This window comes from Mixophyes fleayi, chromosome 8 (genome assembly GCF_038048845.1).
Source record: "Mixophyes fleayi isolate aMixFle1 chromosome 8, aMixFle1.hap1, whole genome shotgun sequence".
NCBI lineage: Eukaryota > Metazoa > Chordata > Amphibia > Anura > Limnodynastidae > Mixophyes > Mixophyes fleayi.
The window spans coordinates 133038175-133056878 of record NC_134409.1 but is presented as its reverse complement, the minus strand read 5'-3'; the positions used below and the strand labels follow the sequence as shown (position 1 = coordinate 133056878).

Genomic DNA, 18704 nt, shown 5'->3' with positions numbered 1-18704 from the left:
CAGGATCTTACTACACCCTGGAAGCCGGTATATGCCATAGACTCCCAACGATAAAATCTTTAATTTGGTTGAATGTCTCTTTTCCACTTTCGCTATGCAGCCGCCTGAACACAGGAGCACAGTAAGACGGGCAGTCGGTGAAATCCCTCCCTTGGAGAAACAGATGTCTTTTTGATGTCCGAGAAAATACATTTTTTTTTTTTTTTTTTTTTCAAAAATACATTTTCCAGTGGAAAAAATAAATAACATCTTTCATCCTTTTCCGTTGTCCTTTCTCCATGTATAGTAACAAGCACCCATTTATAGACACCAGACGTCCCAGTCTTTAACCTTTTCACCTCCGGATATAACCCTTCCAAAGCCAGCCAGCCAAAAATGTATATCTTACAATACCAATATCCGCATTTTGTTTCTTTTTAAAGTGTCAGCTCTTTTGTTAACATTTTATTGGAAATATTATTTTACCTTGGGTCTAACTTAATAATGTACAAGTAATAATTACTGTCTAAACGTCTATGGGGTTCTATCTCGGTACCGTGCTGCGGATTATCACATGATGAAACGATCACTTTGTTGTGTGACGGAAAGTACTTTATGATATAGTGATGGCTATACGGTGTGAGCAGGAAATAGCAATCCTTGTTGTACACCGCCAGGCGGGAGGGGGGGGGGGATTTGGGAGCCTATAGGAAGCCAGGTGGGGAATAAATATTGCACATTGGAGTGTGCTAAGCTGCATCACAAAGGCAGGTTTTCTAATCTGACAGCTCCACAATGCAATTTAAACATCCATATTGATTTATCCAGCAGGCACTGAACTACAACGGAGGCACGTGCTGCGGCTGCCTGCCACACAGGCTTAACCTCTTAGCTGCCGAATATATCTACAACGGCCATATATGCAGAATAACAGTATAAACAGTAAAATGATAATATAGGACATGACGTGTGCTTTATTTTGTGTTGTTGGGGCTGTTTGGCGACCGATTTTCACCACCGCTCTTGTCTTTTCAACCTTCGGTTCCCAATGTTTTTCCCACGTTCCACAGTCCTCCATCACTGGCTGCCGCACACCGGTCTTCCCTGATTCACAAAGAGACCGTATCAATAAGGAATGTCAGTCTGCCAACAAGGACTCGCTGGAGCGCTGTCTCTCACCTCATCCCTCGCCTCTGGCTCGTTGCTTTCTTCTTGTAATTTTCCTAAAAGTCAGTTACTAAAAAGAGAACAGGTTTCCAAAGCTGTTATTATGTAACGCCAAAAAAAAAAAAAAAAAAAAGGAAATGGCTTTTCTGGGCTGGTAGAAGCCGTGGAGCCAGGGGAGGAAGAGATACAAAGTCAATTATTTCACACATATCTATTCTGAGAGAGCGACAGGAAACCCTGCAAGCTTCAGTATTTAGTCTGTCCACGCTGGATCTTACTAGACAGCTCAGTCACACTGCTGACATTGAACATGGCAGATCCATACGATTTCCATCAGTGCTCCGGTTAAAGCCTGACCTTGAGAAAAGCTCGGTGCCCTTGGGATGGCCGGAGTTCCAGGCATTCCGTTACTGTGCTCAGAAATAATTTAATTTATGTTATCCTTTGATCAATCACACACACATTAAATCTATTTGTAGTTAGATTGGTGTATTTTTTTTTCCAGTTAAGAATGTCTTAAGGTCAGCGGCTGAACGCAACATTGTTGATCCCCATAGCAAATATTTTTGGGGGGCCTCTCCTCCCTATGATTTGGTCCCATACACAGAAGACCACGTTGGACAGACCCTGTTGTGGGTGGAGACGGAATAGATCACAGTAGGCGCCAATACACCTGTGAGCCTCTGGCCGTACACGCCAAGGCAGACATTACCCTGGATTTTCCAACATCATTGATCAAATCTGGTTAGAATGGATTTTGATAGTTTAAAACAATCATTATGGATGCTGGTTTGGTTGAAAACTACCAAATTTAACTACCAAATTGACCAAAATGAGCAGCTTTAGACTAAAATGCAGTAAACAATAGCAACCAATCAGAATTAGTTTTCAGCGAGCGAGAGAGTTTCTGTGCATTTGTACATAACTAGTGAATAACCACAATGTGCGAGTGACCCTAACTGGGTTTGAAATCAATGGAGAAACTCCAATATATTGTAGGATATATAATTTGTTATTACCTTGTTCACCCGCACCAATTTCTGACCAGTAACGTTTATAATATCTGGTGATTGAAGTTCTGTAATAATTGTTTTTGATCTGTTGCACAATCTTTCTGTTACGTCATTATTTCTTAGTGCCCGGAGAATTTTTCCTTTCTTTTTCTGTTTATAGAATTTAGTATTACTAGTAGTTTGGGGTTAAATGTTATTTTGTGTGTTGTTCGTAACATAAAATGCTAATAATAAAATTTGATTTAAAAATAAATAAATAACCGCCAACGTTTTAGTCGCTAGACAGTGACTATCAAACACTACACGAGCCATGTGAAATCATTTGGATGCTTTTGATTTGGCGGGGGGGATTAATTTCTAAACTTTATATGTTTCAGTGCAGATTATTATTCCGTAGTCTAAAGTAAAATGTTTTAATAGGTGAACTTTATTTCACTACTTACCTAAAAAAACAATAGTATAAAAACGACCTGCAGCAATGTGAGGGACTACTGATGAGATTATTAGGAGTCCACAAGATAGAACAGTAAAATAAACTTGCATGGTCATTTTGGGATTATCACATGAGGGGTGGAGCCTGTCATTCCAGGTATGAGTAGCCCCACCCCTCCTGTGATAAGCCCTGCCCCTTCACAGGTTGATGTACTTTGGTGTGCTCCGTGTCACATTATTCTCAGGCTGGTCATACACATGACATCTAATTCAGCTGATCACAAGCTAAAACAAATAGTTCTGCAGATACTGTATCAGATGGACCAACACGTTCACAAGTTCACTGACCCTCATACCCTGCACTCGCACGGTGGGACGTTACTTGGGATAGCTTACCATGCCATAGGTCAATCCTCAGGAGTGACCCGTGGACATGATTGAACTCAACAACCCTGTGTCACGCTGGATATAGGACTGTAAGCTAACGGCGTGGCTACTGTTAGCCTCAGGGTACTTACACAGAGGCAGCTAGACATCTACCTCTGGTGTGTCCACAGGAAGGAGCAACTGCAAAGGGGGCTCCAAGAAATGCTTTTTATTTATTATTTGCATTAACAGAACAATAATAATATTTTGCAGCATTTTAACTGTTAGTTCCAATATTACCTTCTCGGATTGGTTCTAGCCACACCCCCTTAAATATGACTGAGACACAGACACCCAGAAGGGGGGAGATAATAATAGGTACTAGCAATACTTGAAAACCTTATAGTACCTATAAATTGGGTATATTTTCCTTTAAAGCTGCACTACAACATATGTGGAAGAACATTTAAAATTCCCCACTTTATAACGGCCGTGTAAGAAGTGTGAACGGAGGACCAATCAGAAACCGCAATCCCCAAGATTCCAGCTTCTGATTGGACCTCCTCCGTAATACATTGCATTTAAAGGCAATTCAGCAAACTGCAGGTGCGATAACACCTCGGTTCAATGTTTCCAAGCACAGAGGAGTACGATGTTATCACTGCAGTATGACCACATTCCAGGGTAAGGACATAGCCAAGTATGTGTGTCCCGTACAGCTGTAACGGATTCTATACAGCCCATATACATATGATCTATACAGCCTGTATACACGCATAGGGAGAGTCGCTAATTCTGTCATATTTAAATACCTCATTACTATGCACAGTTCAAGAAGAAAAAAAGGGTGTAATTATAAATTCTGTTAATTCCTTGCAGTCTGGCCTCGCCTATCTCTGTATAATGACATTTAATTTGCATAACAACTCAGCATTCCAACAGACTGGTTCTGGAGCAGTTCAGCGGGCAGGTAACTTACAACAACCTCACGTAAGGTAGGTTTACCCTTTGTCTTCTCACTCTGGAGACGGCCATGTTGTGGGTCACCACAATATTCAGCATGCAGCCTGTCAGTTCACTAGGTGGTAGTCTATGAACTCACCAGGAACTAGTGACATCACTAAGGAATAAAGTATTTTGTACCTCAATTCTGCAAATGCAACAGAATAAAGAAAAAAAATGCATCCTGGTTAATACATGCATGCTTTACTGTCCTGCAAATGGCTCGGGCTTGTTTTCTCCAGCACATCCCACAGATGCTCGATCAGACTGAGATCTGGGGAATTTGGAGGCCAAGTCATCACCTTGAACTCTTTGTCATGTTCCGCAAACCTTTCCTGAACAATGCTTGCAGTGTGGCATGGTGCATTATCCTGCTGAAAGAGCCCACTGCAAATCAGGGAATACCGCTGCCATGAAGGGGCGTACTTGGAGGTAGATGGTACATGTCAAAGTAACATCCACATGAATGGCAGGACCCAAGAACATTGCCCAAAGCATCACACTGCCTCCGCCGGCTTGCCTTCTACCCATAGTGCATCCTGGTGCCCTCTCTTCTCCAGGTAAATGACGCAACCGACTGTCCACATAATATAAAAGAAAATGTGATTCATCTGCCCAGACCACAATCTTGCATTGCTCCATGGTCCAGTTCTGATGCTCAAGTGCCCATTGTAGGCGCTTTCAGCGGTGGACAGGGGTCAGCATGGGCACTCTGACCGGTCTGTGGCTACACAGCCCCATACACAGCAAGCTGCGATGCTCTGTGTGTTCTAACACCTTTCTATCATAGCCAGCATTACATTTTTCAGCAATTTGTGCTACAGAAGCTCTTCCGTGGGATTGGACCAGACGGACTAGCCTTCGGTGCTCATACACATCAATGAGCCTTGGGCACCCATTACCCTGTCGTCGGTTCACCGGTTGTTTTTCCATGGACCATTTTTGGTAGGTACCAACCACAGCACATCACCCCACAAGACCTGCTGTTTGGAGATGCTCTGACCCAGTCGTCCAGCCATCACAATTTGGCCCTTGTCAAAGTCGCTCAGATCCTTACGCTTGCCCATTGTTCCTGCTTCCAACACATCAACTTCAAGAACTGGCTGTTCACTTGCTGCCTAATATATCCCACCCCTTGACAGGTGCCATTGTAACAAGATAATCAATGTTATACACTTCACTTGACATTGGTATTAATGTATGAATACCTGAATGAATATGAGTGACAGCTGACATACTGACTTTCTCTGCTAAGGTAATTTAACCAACTTCTGCATTAGAAAACTACCATGAAGTTATCAAATTATCACAAATGTTAAAACTGAAGTGCACCTTTAGGCAACTTTATCTTGCACATGGGGAGTTTGTTTGTCATCATCCTTGGATAGGACAACAGATAAGAAAAGATCTGTTCATTGGACATTAATGTATCTACACTGCAATTCTGTTGTCAGATCTAAGCACACAAACAACTCTAACATAAACTTGTGTGAAGGTGGACATCTGCTTTAAACGCTGGCATAGCATTAATAAGAGATACTTTTTTTTTAGCTATGCACCCCAGACATATGCACCCACAGGGTTTAGCACAGGAGGAAAAAAAACTCAAAAAAAGTTCAGCATTAAAAAATTTTCAGGGCAGGGACCTGTTAAAGTAGGACACACATGAACAATGAATCCTGCAAACCTCCGTGTCCTGTGCTATGCATTATTTATACAGGCATCTGCGTCAAACAGTGCTCTGTCCAGGCTTATAAAGGGTGTGGGTCTGTTAACTCTATCAGTGCCAGGAGAGCTTCAGTAACAGAGGGCAGCCTTACCTCGGAGGAGAGGAAGGTATCCAATCTCTGCAGTAAATCTTCTGTCCATCAGCATTGACATAACGCTGTGGATCCTTAGTTGGTGCATCCTGAGGACCGGGGGAGCAGTCTTCGGGCATCATTGGAATACTGCCTAAAATTTAAAAAACGAAAATAATTAAAACTTAGTTATAAGTTTCCACGGACCTATCACATTAACTCACGTGTACAATGATCATTATCTGCAGAATGTTGGGATACTTTGCCCCGTCTCCCGCTGTGCATGGCCAAATCTGCCTGTACCCCGTTGGTGATATGTAATACAACACACACAGCTTTTAAAGGGATAGCAACACATAAGCTCATCACATCCTCTATGCGGAAAGAGAGGATATTAGGCAAGAGTCCGGCTCGACAGCTAATGCTTTAATCATATCTCACATCATTGGCACTCTTGGTCATTTAACTTTAAAGAGCTGTGTTATAGAGCTATTATAGAGCTATTACTAGGATTAGCACTAAGCAAGTTTTTTGCATTCTTGCATTAAAAAATCAGCATATATTATCTTTGTTGGGCGTGTTTTGGGCAAAATTATTTCTTATTCTACCGAAAAACTGAAAAGCAGCAGCAATGCCATTCTGGAGGTGACAGGGTTAAAATACTAAGACACAACATAGGACTGCATATGATGGCATTGTGATAATCGGATATGTGAGCCGTTCCTTTCAGTCATCCAGTCATGCAAAGTAAACAGACCAAACAGGTGCATAAACAATATTGTATGTCATTTATTGCAGGTCATAGGAAAGGACGAATACACGTCTGTACATAACTACACTCTGTGATTAAGTAGACCGTGCAGTGTGATTACAGTATAGAAATACACTGATATACATGTTGCATTAAACACATGTATGCTAAGATTGCCTTTTATGTATGCATAGCAACTTTGATACTGTACATAGCAACAGTGGTACATATGCAGAATGGTGCAATTACCCGCGTTCATCATACATGGAATTATAACAGGTTAACAGAGGCAAATTTGCAAAAAAAACATGCATTGGAAAATGACACCCATGTTGCAGATACAGACTATACAGTGGGCGATCAACCGTGTGAAACTACAAGTCCCAGCATGTCCTTCCAGCAGCATCCTGGGACTTTTAATTTCTAAACAACCAGCGAGCCACAAACTGTAGGACATGATGGGATTTGTAGCTCCACAAAAGCCAGCAAGCCAACAGGAAATTCTTTTACAGAGTCTTGGCACAAACATTACACACAGGTGATTGCTACACGGCGTTTAAGACCAACATATTGGATCCCAACTCACGTAAACAAAAATAGTGTAGAAATAAGAGGAGTAATAAGCAGGATCAATCCAGGGAAGGAAAGAGAGCAATACATTATCTATCCAGGGCTCAGAGAAACCCTGCCATATACAGTTCCTGATCTAAGGGGGGGCACTAATTTATATACCCACAGTTCCATATATTAATAGAGATGACAAAACAGCTTTATCTACCTATGAATCGGAAGGCATATAGATGCTTTATACATTTGAATGAGATTTGTCTGCTACTGAAGCTAAAAATTGTGCTTTACTTACTAAGTGTAGGGGAGCAGAGCCGTAACTAACCGAGAAGCTGATGAGAAATATGCCTTAAATACCTAGAGACGTCTGATCAACCGTGAAACTGCCTCATCTACTCAGGGATCAATTTCCACACTACCTTATTTACTCAATAATCAATTGGAAAGAAAAATACTAACAGATCAATAACACACACTGCCCTATCTGTTAAGAGATCAACTGAGAAAATCCAACAAGGAACGCAGAATAAGATAAGTGCCGGAGGTTGGAGTCACTTGGGCAACTGTCAATACAAATGTACTCTCTGTCCCCTGCAAAGGGACGCTCACTCTGCAGGCAATAGAGGCACTAACTGACTTATGTGCCAATGTTGTACCCTCAGATACCCATCATTAATGGCACTACAACACTACTTGTCCAGGTTAATAGCACTGCTTAACCCACCAATACTGAAGGTGCTATCTAAGGGTACTTTCTTACCAACCAACACTGAAGATGCTGCCTTGCCCTCTCACACTAAGAGTGCTCCCTTACCCACCAACACTGAGGGTGCATGCTACCTTGCCCACAAACACTGAGGGTGCATACCCACCAACACTGAGGGTGCATGCTCCCTTACCCACAAACACTGAGGGTGCATGCTCCCTTACCCACAAACACTGAGGGTGCATGCTCCCTTACCCACAAACACTGAGGGTGCATGCTCCCTAACCCACAAACACTGAGGGTGCATGCTCCCTAACCCACAAACACTGAGGGTGCATGCTCCCTTACCCACCAACACTGAGGGTGCATGCTCCCTTACCCACCAACACTGAGGGTGCATGCTCCCTTACCCACCAACACTGAGGGTGCATGCTCCCTTACCCACAAACACTGAGGGTGCATGCTCCCTTACCCACAAACACTGAGGGTGCATGCTCTCTTACCCACCAACACCTAGGGTGCATGTTACCTTACCCACCAACACTGAAGGTACATACCCACCAACACTGAGGGTTGCATGCTACCTTGCCCACCAACACTGAGGGTGCACACCCACCAACACCGAGGATGCACACCCACCAACACAGAGAGAGCATGCTATGTTACCCACAACACTGAGGGTGCATGCTTTCTTACCCAGTAGCACTGAGGGTGCATGCTACCTTGCCCATCAACACTGAGGGTGCATGCTACCTTGCCCATCAACACTGAGGGTGCATGCTACCTTGCCCACCAACACTGAGGGTGCATGCTACCTTGCCTACCAACACTGAGGGTGCATGCTACTTTGCCCATCAACACTAAAGGTGCATGCTATCTTACCCAATAGTACTGAGGGTGCATGCTCTCTTACCCACCAACACTGAGGGTGCATGCTCCCTTACCCACAAACACTGAGGGTGCATGCTCCCTTACCCACAAACACTGAGGGTGCATGCTCTCTTACCCACCAACACTCAGGGTGCTGCCTTGCCCTCCCACACTCAGGGTGCACCAACACCGAGGATAACGTCTTACCCAACAACAACGAGGGTGCTCTTACCCACCAACTACGCTGGGTGCAGCCTCCTAGCCCCGGACGGTCATGCTGTGCCGGCTCTGGCTCGGTCTCTCTCACTGACAACCAGAGCAGCCTGTGCAGCGGACTGGGCGGGGTGGGCGGAGATAACCAGATGAGCGGGCGGGGCTCCGTAGCTGTCACTCCTGGAACGCGGCTCGGCGCACGTGGCTGTCAAGGGCGTGGGCGGGGCTATATCATGTGGTGGGTGTGTTTTCATTACTCCACGCCCCCCCTCTTAAAGCACCGGATTAATTGATGGGAACATAAGGGTAGTTATGCCAGGGGGGTGCCAGGGGGTGCCATCTGTGTCACACTTACACTACTGGAAGGGATTTATACTGGAAGGGCAGTGATTACTAATAGCCACTAGATTGTACAACGCTGCAGACGATGTTGGTGCTTTAGCAATAAATATTGTAATCCTGCTAAAATTAATAAATAATATATAAAAGAGTATATGATAAAAACACCAATGTAACAATATGGAAGTCTGCAACAACAGCAGTAATAATAATAATAATAATAATAATAATAAAAATATTTATTTTTGTTAACAATAATTGATAATATTACTTGAGAGAGAGAGAGAGAGAGTGCATACACTGTGCAGCTTGCAATTATTGTTTTGTGTTGTGTCGTTAATTTATTCATGCATATATACAATGGATAACATGACATTAGGGCAATATGTGGTGGCCACAGCGCTTGGGTTTGTAGCCCACAGAAGCCTCCCTGTCTGTGGTCCAGGTGTCCTCTGTAGCATTGGTACCAGTTTGGGTACACCTGACACTGAGACTTGTCCCAAGCAGAGACTGTGTACAGCTTATCTGTACACTTCCAAAATGTAAACATTCATAATTCATAAGTTTTATTATACATATCATAGGTCACGTGTTTATAAATCATGCTTGCAAAGGAGAGGTAATAAAAGTAGGCACACTGTGTTCATTGAGGTGGGTGGTGACAAGGGCTGGCTGGCAAATTTTAGGCAAGACTGGGCTCAGCAGCCTATTGGGAACATTTTAATGGGAAACAAACGCAGATAGTCCTGTGACCCAGCTTAAAGTAGTCCACTAGGGGATACACAACTACCCCCCAGCCAGCCTCTGAGTAGTGATGATGGCCATGCTCGATGATGCAATTCACACCCACCTTGCCTGCAAGTAGGGGCCTTTTCCACCGCCAGTGCAGCCACAATTGTGTAAGCGACAGATACCTTTAAACCTTTAAACATCAACATATTTTCTGCCCCCCCCTCCTTTATAAAGGGTCTATACAACTTCTAGCAGCCAAAAGGTTAAATAAGAGGTGTGGGGTTTTCAGTTTCGTAATGAGAGGGTTAAGCCCATATGTAGTCATCTCGTTGCAAGCATTGCATATGATTGCAGTAATGCTGTAATTAGAATGACCTCAGCTAATGCATCCTTATAACATAGATCTGGCTGTCAGATATCTGTTTATCTTAGTTATGGGTGGAGGGTGTATACCTCCAAGCAGAGCTTTGCAATGAGTGATGCAGCATGTGACAGTGTGATAAGCTCCAGAAGCCTTAGCAGGGAGTTTGCATTAGCTGCAAATTCAGATCCCCTACAAACACATTACTTCCCAGAACCTCTGGAGGCCAGAGACCCAAACCGATCAGAACTGGACCAACAAGATGTAAGATGCAGTGGCAGAAACTAAGCCCACCAGATACTGCTCTGGGAGAACAGATAAGAGAAGTCTCAGCCCCCCCAGCAGATGACCCACACATAGCAACACAACTAAGGGGCACATTTATCATTAATCGGCAAAAGTGAGAAATAGTTATCAATCCTTATCGCAAGGATAAGGATTGAACTATTTCTCACATTTATTAAAAAGGGATCACAGAAACAGCAGTTCCGAAAAACTGCTGTTTCTGTGATAAAAAAAATCATACTTACCCTTACCCCCCTCTTCGGATGCGCTGTCTCGGGATCTCCTCTTCGTTCCTCTTCTTCCTTCAATTGCGCATGTGCAGTGCACATGCGCACAAAGTCCCCACTCGGTCTCTGCAACTATCGTTGCAGAGAGAGCGCGCTGAGTGACAGGGATGGATCATGTGATCCCTCCACACATGCGCTGTCCAACTCTGCTCTTCGGAGCAGAGCTGACAGCAGTGGATTTCTTCAATTCTGATAATGTACACCAGTTTCAGCTGGCGTACATTATCAAGACAAGTTCCCGAAAAAAAAAATTTTCGGGACTTGTTAGATTGCGGCCAGAGCAGTCACCATTCTGTTGAATGGTGACTGCTCGCAAAAACGATCAGGAGTGCAAAGCAGCAGATATCCATGATATCTGCTGCGATGCACCTTTAATAAATTAGCGGAGGGCACATCGGGACTTTAATTCCACGGTAAGTGCACAATAGTGCACTACCGTGATTTGTTAAATATGCCCCTAAATAACTAGTTTTAGAATTTAGACTGTAAGTCCTCTGGGGCAGGGACTCATGTGAATGTTTAATAAACAAACTCTGAACAGCGCTGCTCAATATATTGGTGCTATAAAAATAAAGTATAATAATAGGGGGTCAGATAATGACTTCCATGGGGGATATATATATATATATATATATATATATATATATATATAGGGTAGGGGGATGTTCCTTAACGCACAAGCTTACTATGGTTTCATAACAAATGTATCCAGGTAATTATATGATTTGACAATTAGTACTCTTTCCTATTGGATACCGATTGGGGATAGAGAAATAAGGCCCCGCCCCATTGGGGATAGAACATCAAGACTCTGCCCCTTTAAAAGGAAAGGCGGGATCAGGCAGGGTGGCCTACTCTCCCTGGAGTCTCGTAGGTCTCCCCAAAATTCATCAGTCTCCTGGATGTTCCATGAGTGTAGACAAGCATGATGTATAGGGCTCCATCACAATTTTTCTGTGGTGTCCAGATATTCATATTTACAGCCCTATTCAGAGGGGAGGTATATTATTTTTAGGTGTAACATCCACGATTGTACTTTAATTGTATTTAATGTCTCTATGTTCCTCCATCCTATTACTCTGGAGTAGTGTGACCTTCCATGACACATCTCTGGTATCTCAGTAACTTGCTTATGAGTTTTCAGTGTGAGTCAGGGTCCAAACTTAGAATAGACTTATAATTGCTAAATTTAAAAATCAATTCACTCTCAACTCATTTAACTCAAATATATGTTACGTACAACAGGGGGAATTACGGAGGCAACACCGTGCAGGGCACATACATTTCTCGTGTTATTCTAGGGCAGCACGGTGGCTCTGTGGTTAGCACTTCTGCTCACAGCACTGGGTCATGAGTTCAATTCCCAACCACAGCCTTATCTGTGTGGAGTTTGTATGTTCTCCCCGTGTTTGTGTGGGTTTTCTCCGGGTGCTCCGTTTCCTCCCACACTCCAAAAACATACTAGTAGGTTAATTGGCTGCTATCAAAATTGCCCTTAGTCTCTCTCTGTCTGTGTGTATGTATGTGAGGGAATTTAGACTGTAAGCTCCAATGGGACAGGGACTGATGTGAATGAGTTCTCTGTACAACACTGCGGAATCAGTGGCGCTATATATATAAATAAATGGTGATGATGATGATGATTCTAGACCCATAACATGTTCTCTAGAATTGTCTGGTTATCTCCTGCAGTGCATGCTGGGACCTGTAGTTACATAACACTGCAGGTTGGCCAGGTCTGGTCTTGAGGCCTCTCCAACCATTCAATTTATTGCTTGCCATAAATATAGGGATTCCCCTCAGTAACTAAATCATATGGAATGACCCTTTCCTGGTCGAACATTCTTCAAATCAGCGATCTGATGTCAGCTGCACTGTGGGAAACATTAAAGTTAAACAGTGGTTTGACGACTCCGTTAATGGTGTGAGACGCGTCTAACGAATACCTGAGGGGAACGTTTATTGCTTCTCTCAAAAAACGAAATGAACGCTCTGAGAGAGATAAATTCGCCAGAAGACTGGAAACTGCAGAGGAAAGATATTTAGTTTCTCATTGTTCTACTGAAATAAAAACAAACAATAGGAACAAGATTGTAAAGCCGATCTCAGATGTCACTGCAAAAAAACGTTTAGATTAATATTCAGAACTTTTAGGAATATGGGGATACGGTGATTAAGGTAGTGGTCCTGCTACGCCAGTGACCAGGGAGCTGCTGAAAAGCACGGCTATGCTAAATTTTACATACACAATTGCCAGCGCACGCCAAAATAAACATGTAAATAACAAAATTGATGCAAAACAAATCAGCGCTCTCACCTGTATAATATATGATACAAATAGATGTCTAACCAATATCTCGTTCTATCCGTGTGCTCTTCTTTAGACCTGTGCTCCCTGTCGTTTTTTTAAAAAAATCCACGGGTATCTCAAAGATACAAATTAAAGTACCTATAGTGTAACACCGTGATACAATAAACACACCCATTGTGTAAATAGTGTAAGGTATGTGAAAAAGTGGAAAACAGGTGATATGTTGTTTTTCTTAACACCCAATTTGATTAAGGACTTTTTAGGAAAGATATAGGATTCAATCACCAAAATGTACCCGTCTTTATTCACTTACTGCTCACACTAGGAGGGCAGCTTTGTATATGCGTAACGTTGGATAGGTTGCACAGATTTAGTTTCCTACGTATATAAGATAGAATGAGGCCGGGAAAGAAGAATAAAAGATCTGGCGTAATAACTTCTGTATAACATGGCATCTTTATTAAAAATGCACTTACCAATCAAATGTCATATAGATTATATGTAACAAAGAGCTCACAGTTTGTGAGATTTTCAGGCAAGAGATGACATTGGGCCTAATTCATTATGGAAAGTTAAGCAAAAAATTGAGTAAGTTTTCTTACTTAAGTTTTCTGGACAAAACCATGTTACAATGCAAGGGGTGCAGATTAGTTTATTATTTTGCACATAAGGAAAATACTGTCTGTTATTTTCATGTAGCCCACAAATACTTGATAGCTTTATTTGTACACTGAAATGTAAATATTTTCCTTATGTGCAAAATAATAAACTAATATACACCCCTTGCATTGTAACATGGTTTTGACCAGGAGAAAACTTAAGTAAAAACAATGAGTACTTTCCTTAATGAATCAGGCCCATTGTCATTAGTTGAAGATTGCGTTAATGCTGTATAATTTTGTGAGCTTGCTGGAAGATTTACTCTGTACCTCAGTCCTTTCAGTAATAAGGTGAACTTTTGTGATCCTGAGTTAAATATATCGGAAGATTTATATATTGACGTTGTAGTGTTTAATTAAAAACTGTGACTTAACTGGCTGTAAGTAGATACATTGCTCCTCATCCTCATGTTGTCACGACACCCACTTCACTGAAGAGGGGTGGGAAGGGCGGGTGGAAGGGTGTGGGGCTTCATAATTCGCATCATTTTGCCCCCCCCCCCCCAGTGATGTAAGCTTGTTTGGGGTCTTTTTACATCTCTAGGGGCGGGGCCAACATGACGCAAATCGCGACTGGCTGCACCCCTTCTGCCCATACACCCCTCCATGCTGTCAAATGCAGGAGAATTGCCAGCTCACCTGGTATTCCAGGAGACCTACCCCGAATTCGGGAGTCTCCCGGAGATTCCAGGAGAGTTGGCATGTATGTATTTATCCTTATACACAGTACAAAGCTTCTCTGTCCTCACTGATACTGCTCATCTTCCATTCCCCTCGCATCAGAAACTGAGCTCTGCATTCTCAATACCAGTCCTGGCTCATGCCTTCTCCTTCCTCCTCTTCTCCCCCAAAGCATACTGGGAGTTGTAGTTCTTCAGTGGTACGACAAAAGCACACTACTTTTGACCTTAGCACACCATTACTTAACTATGTGCACACACCCCTTGCCTTCCCTTTTTGCCCCTGAAATCGCCCTTTGCACTTGAATATGAAGTGGCTGTTGCTGCGTTCACTGGTGTATAGTTCGGTTCTGGGTATGCTCAGAGCGATTTCTATGCAAAATACGGCACATATCGACATTTCCGTTCCTTAATGAATCAGACCCTCTTTGTAAAACAATGCTCCATATGTTGTTAGTCTAGAAATAATATTTATTATAAGAATGTATTCACGTCTGCATTCTCTACCTTCGTTTTTATTTTTTCCCGTTAAAAAATTCCAATAAAATGCAATGTTTTTGCAGTAACAACAGCAGGCTGCTGTCATGACTAGTAAAACTCGAAGCGGGATGTCAATGCACCTGACATCTGACATAGAACCTGCACGTGTGTGTGTGTGTGTGTGTGTCAGCCGCACATAACCACAAAGCGATTTTGGTTTCGCTTCTTAGTGCTTCCACTCTCTTCGGTTATACAGAACATATTCATGTTTTTTAGATTATGTGGTGTTTTTGGTTAGTTCATTGGCAACTGTAAAAGGGAAGTGATAGAGGAAGAATGATTATTATTATATGTAACATTACTGTGACTCGCAGCAGTCGTTCCTGTAAGGTGTGGACCGAGCCGCCAACAAAAAGCCTCATATTAGGTCACTTCATGGTAAATCGTTCTGTATGAATTCAGTTGAGCTCAGGGACTATATTTTATTGTATGCTAATATAATTTCTAAGAATTAGGGGCCTGATTCATTAAGGATCTTAACTTGAGAGACTTCTTATTTCAGTCTCCTGGACAAAACCATGTTACAATGCAAGGGGTGCAAATTAGTTTTCTGTTTTGCACATAAGTTAAATACTGACGGTTTTTTCATGTAGCACACAAATACTTGATAGCTTATTTGTACACTGAAATTTAAAGTTGATATTTGTGCGCTATGTGAAAAAACAGTCAGTATTTAATTTATGTGCAAAACAGAATACTAATTTGCACCCTTTGCATTGTAACATGGTTTTGTCCAGGAGACTGAAATAAGAAGTTTCTCAAGTTAAGATCCTTAATGAATCAGGCTTAAGATCCGTCATTTTGGCGATGCAATACCGCCATTATGTCATTTCTTTGAAGGGTACGGGGCCTATATCATGTGATGCGCAGTGAATTGTGTTATCCACTTCACTCAGTAATCTACTTTCATCATCATCATCCTCATCAGTTATTTATATAGCGCCACTAATTCCACAGCGCTGTACAGAGAACTCACTCACATGAGTCCCTGCCCCATTGGAGCTTACAGTCTAAATTCCCTAACACACACACACAGACAGATAAAGAGAGACTAGGGTCAATTTTGATTGCAGCCAATTAACCTACTAGTATGTTTTTGGAGTATGGGAGGAAACCGGAGCACCCGGAGGAAAACCACGGAAACACGTGGAGAACATACAAACTCCACACAGATAAGGCCATGGTCAGGAATTGAACTCATGACCCCAGTGCTGTGAGGCAGAAGTGCTAACCACTAAGACAGCGTGCTGCCCGTAACAGGACCATACCATTAGTGGTAAGGTATGAGACCCTCTTCACTAGAGCATGCAATCTAACAGAATAATCCATTTAAAGGCAACTACAAAATCATTTCTTCTTTTTTAAATTGGGCACCTATCAAGTAAGAATAAATGAGACGTGACCCTTTCATATTGCAAATGCATTTAGGATGCTTGAGAGCCTATGTGCTTATTCTAGCACAATCAGCGATAATGAACACAGGGAAAACGCCGCAGAGGTAATACGAGCACCCTGCCCAATGGGTACAATTTTTATGCTGATTACTTTGTATCTATGTATTGAATTAATCTCCGCTGCAAACAAGTTATATAAAAAAAACTGCCGTTTACATTTTTTATGGCTATGATCATCAGGTAATAGAATTTCTTTTCTGGTGCTTGAAAAATCTCATTACTGCATGCAGCCTACAGACCGTCCTTATCGGTGCGCCCAGATCTGACTGCGTTCACCTCCCTCTGCAGAGGAAATATGACAAGATATTGTATTCATACAAGCCGTGGAAGGCTGCACTTTAATGCACAACAAGAGGCTCTAAACTGCAAGAGTAATTTGTACTATTTAGGAAAATTATCAGCAACATTTTTAAATGGATAATATGCCCTGTCTACAACTAGAATATATTTTTATTTTATAATATATATATTCGTTAAACATTTGGCCATACATTATTCTAATTGTACAAATTATTATTACAAAGAGTACATTTATTGGAGATAAACCGTATTTATTGTTGCCTGAAAGAATGTTAGAAAGAAAAAGCGACTAACACAGCTTTAAGTGGAAAGTTAAACTGCTTTAGTATTTTTCACTGAGTTTAATGCATGAATTGCTAAAACTAAAATAAATAAATGACAGTCAAGTGATGGTGAAAGCACACTTTATAGTAAATATTTACAAGTGTTAATGTAAAGAAATGGGTAAAAACTGAATTAAAGATGGTGTTATTCAACAATAAATTAATTTTTGTGCTTCTATACATAAAGGGGCACTAACTCACTGGTTTTGAACATTTCTCCTAGCCCCGCCTCCACATAATACTTTGGCGTAGTCGACAGGATAAAAAAAAGACTCTTCCTCCTTATCATCTAGATGAAAGGTCCCCTTAACTTGACCCCCTACATCATCATCTGCTGCTACAGTCACGTTGCCATCCATGGTAATTGATGTTGTGGCTCACCTACCTTTAGGAGAACCTAGGCTGTTGCCCATGGCATCAGTGGTTAGGTGGCACCTAAACAACTGATTGAGTGGCATAATGTCACTCACCCAGTGATTTTGATGCCCCCTAACCATTAACGCCATAAGCAACCGCCTATGTTCACCTAAAGGTAGCGCCACATTTCCGGTCTGAGGAGCCGAGAATGCAGGGGCAAACGCAGGATTTGCAGAGGGGTTTCCACACCACGCCGCCAGTGGGCATGACCAGCATGCATGGGGGCATGGCTATAATTTTAGACAGTGCTTGGCTGCTCTCCAACTCATCCTATCCCCATAATATACACGGGCAATGCTGCGGGCACTACTGTTAGGTGCACACAGCTCTCTCTTTTCGAGCAGAGCCGTGTGAAGCAGGGCCAGAGTCCAGCCACCTCAATTATACAGTGCCCCAGGCTTGGAGGGTGGGTTCCAGGCACTAAGAACCCCCCCCCCCCTTTGGTTTGCCTATGGAATGCCACCTTCACCTCCCACCTCCCAAGATAAGAAGCAGAGGCGGAGGACACTTTTGAGTGGGGTTAGCCCCACTTAGGGTCCTGTAACCACTGATATCTGATGTCACCAATACATCTTTAACCGACTGGATTGACAGTTGATGGATAGACTAGAAAGTTCTGCAAAGCTGCACCAGCTCTCTAGAGAGTTGCAAGCTGAACTGGTCTTGAATGCATTAGAGGGAAATACCAGGAAGACTATTCTCTTAAAGCTGGAATAGGTTGGAGCTGCAGTAAGGGGTATCATTAAGATTCTAGAAGATATCTGTGGGCATTCATCATCTACAGCGGTGTTACCCAAATTGCTCCTTTTTAAAAAGAGAGTAAAACATACTTCAATTTACAAATTCACTCCAAAAGACGGATGAGCTCGAGCTGTGTGCATTGGCGGAGAAATATAAATTGCTCTGGGATCAATTTTTATCAGGCCTTCGCAACATCTCTTTTTTTGACAGATTTTGAAAGAGAAAGTGTACACGGATGGTGATTTCATCTTTCATGAGACTCAAACTGGAGCTGGAGACAGAGAAGAAGACTTTTGTGCGTTTACTGTTATTTAACAAGCTACAGTCTTACTGTCAAGCAAGAAAGCTGAGACGAGCGAGACAGATATTCTGTAAAATCCTCCGAAAGACCCTTAAAACTCTGTGCTTAT

General features: G+C 42.4%; 1 protein-coding gene across 3 annotated transcripts in view; it reads right to left on the bottom strand.

The window, feature by feature from the left end:
- MGLL (monoglyceride lipase) overlaps positions 1-8994 on the bottom strand; it is a 37188-nt gene extending 28194 nt beyond the window's left edge. Inside the window, exons 1-2 of one of the 3 annotated variants that reach the window (XM_075183630.1) lie at positions 8889-8994; positions 5780-5912 (exon numbers count right to left, since the gene is read on the bottom strand). In XM_075183630.1, coding sequence (XP_075039731.1) covers positions 5780-5901 — 122 coding nt within the window. In that variant the 5' untranslated portion in view covers positions 5902-5912; positions 8889-8994. Of the gene's footprint in view, positions 1-5779; positions 5913-8859 lie in introns of all 3 variants that reach the window. The other 2 variants (XM_075183632.1, XM_075183631.1) reach the window with 2 other exon arrangements.
- Positions 8995-18704: the final 9710 nt, after the last annotated feature.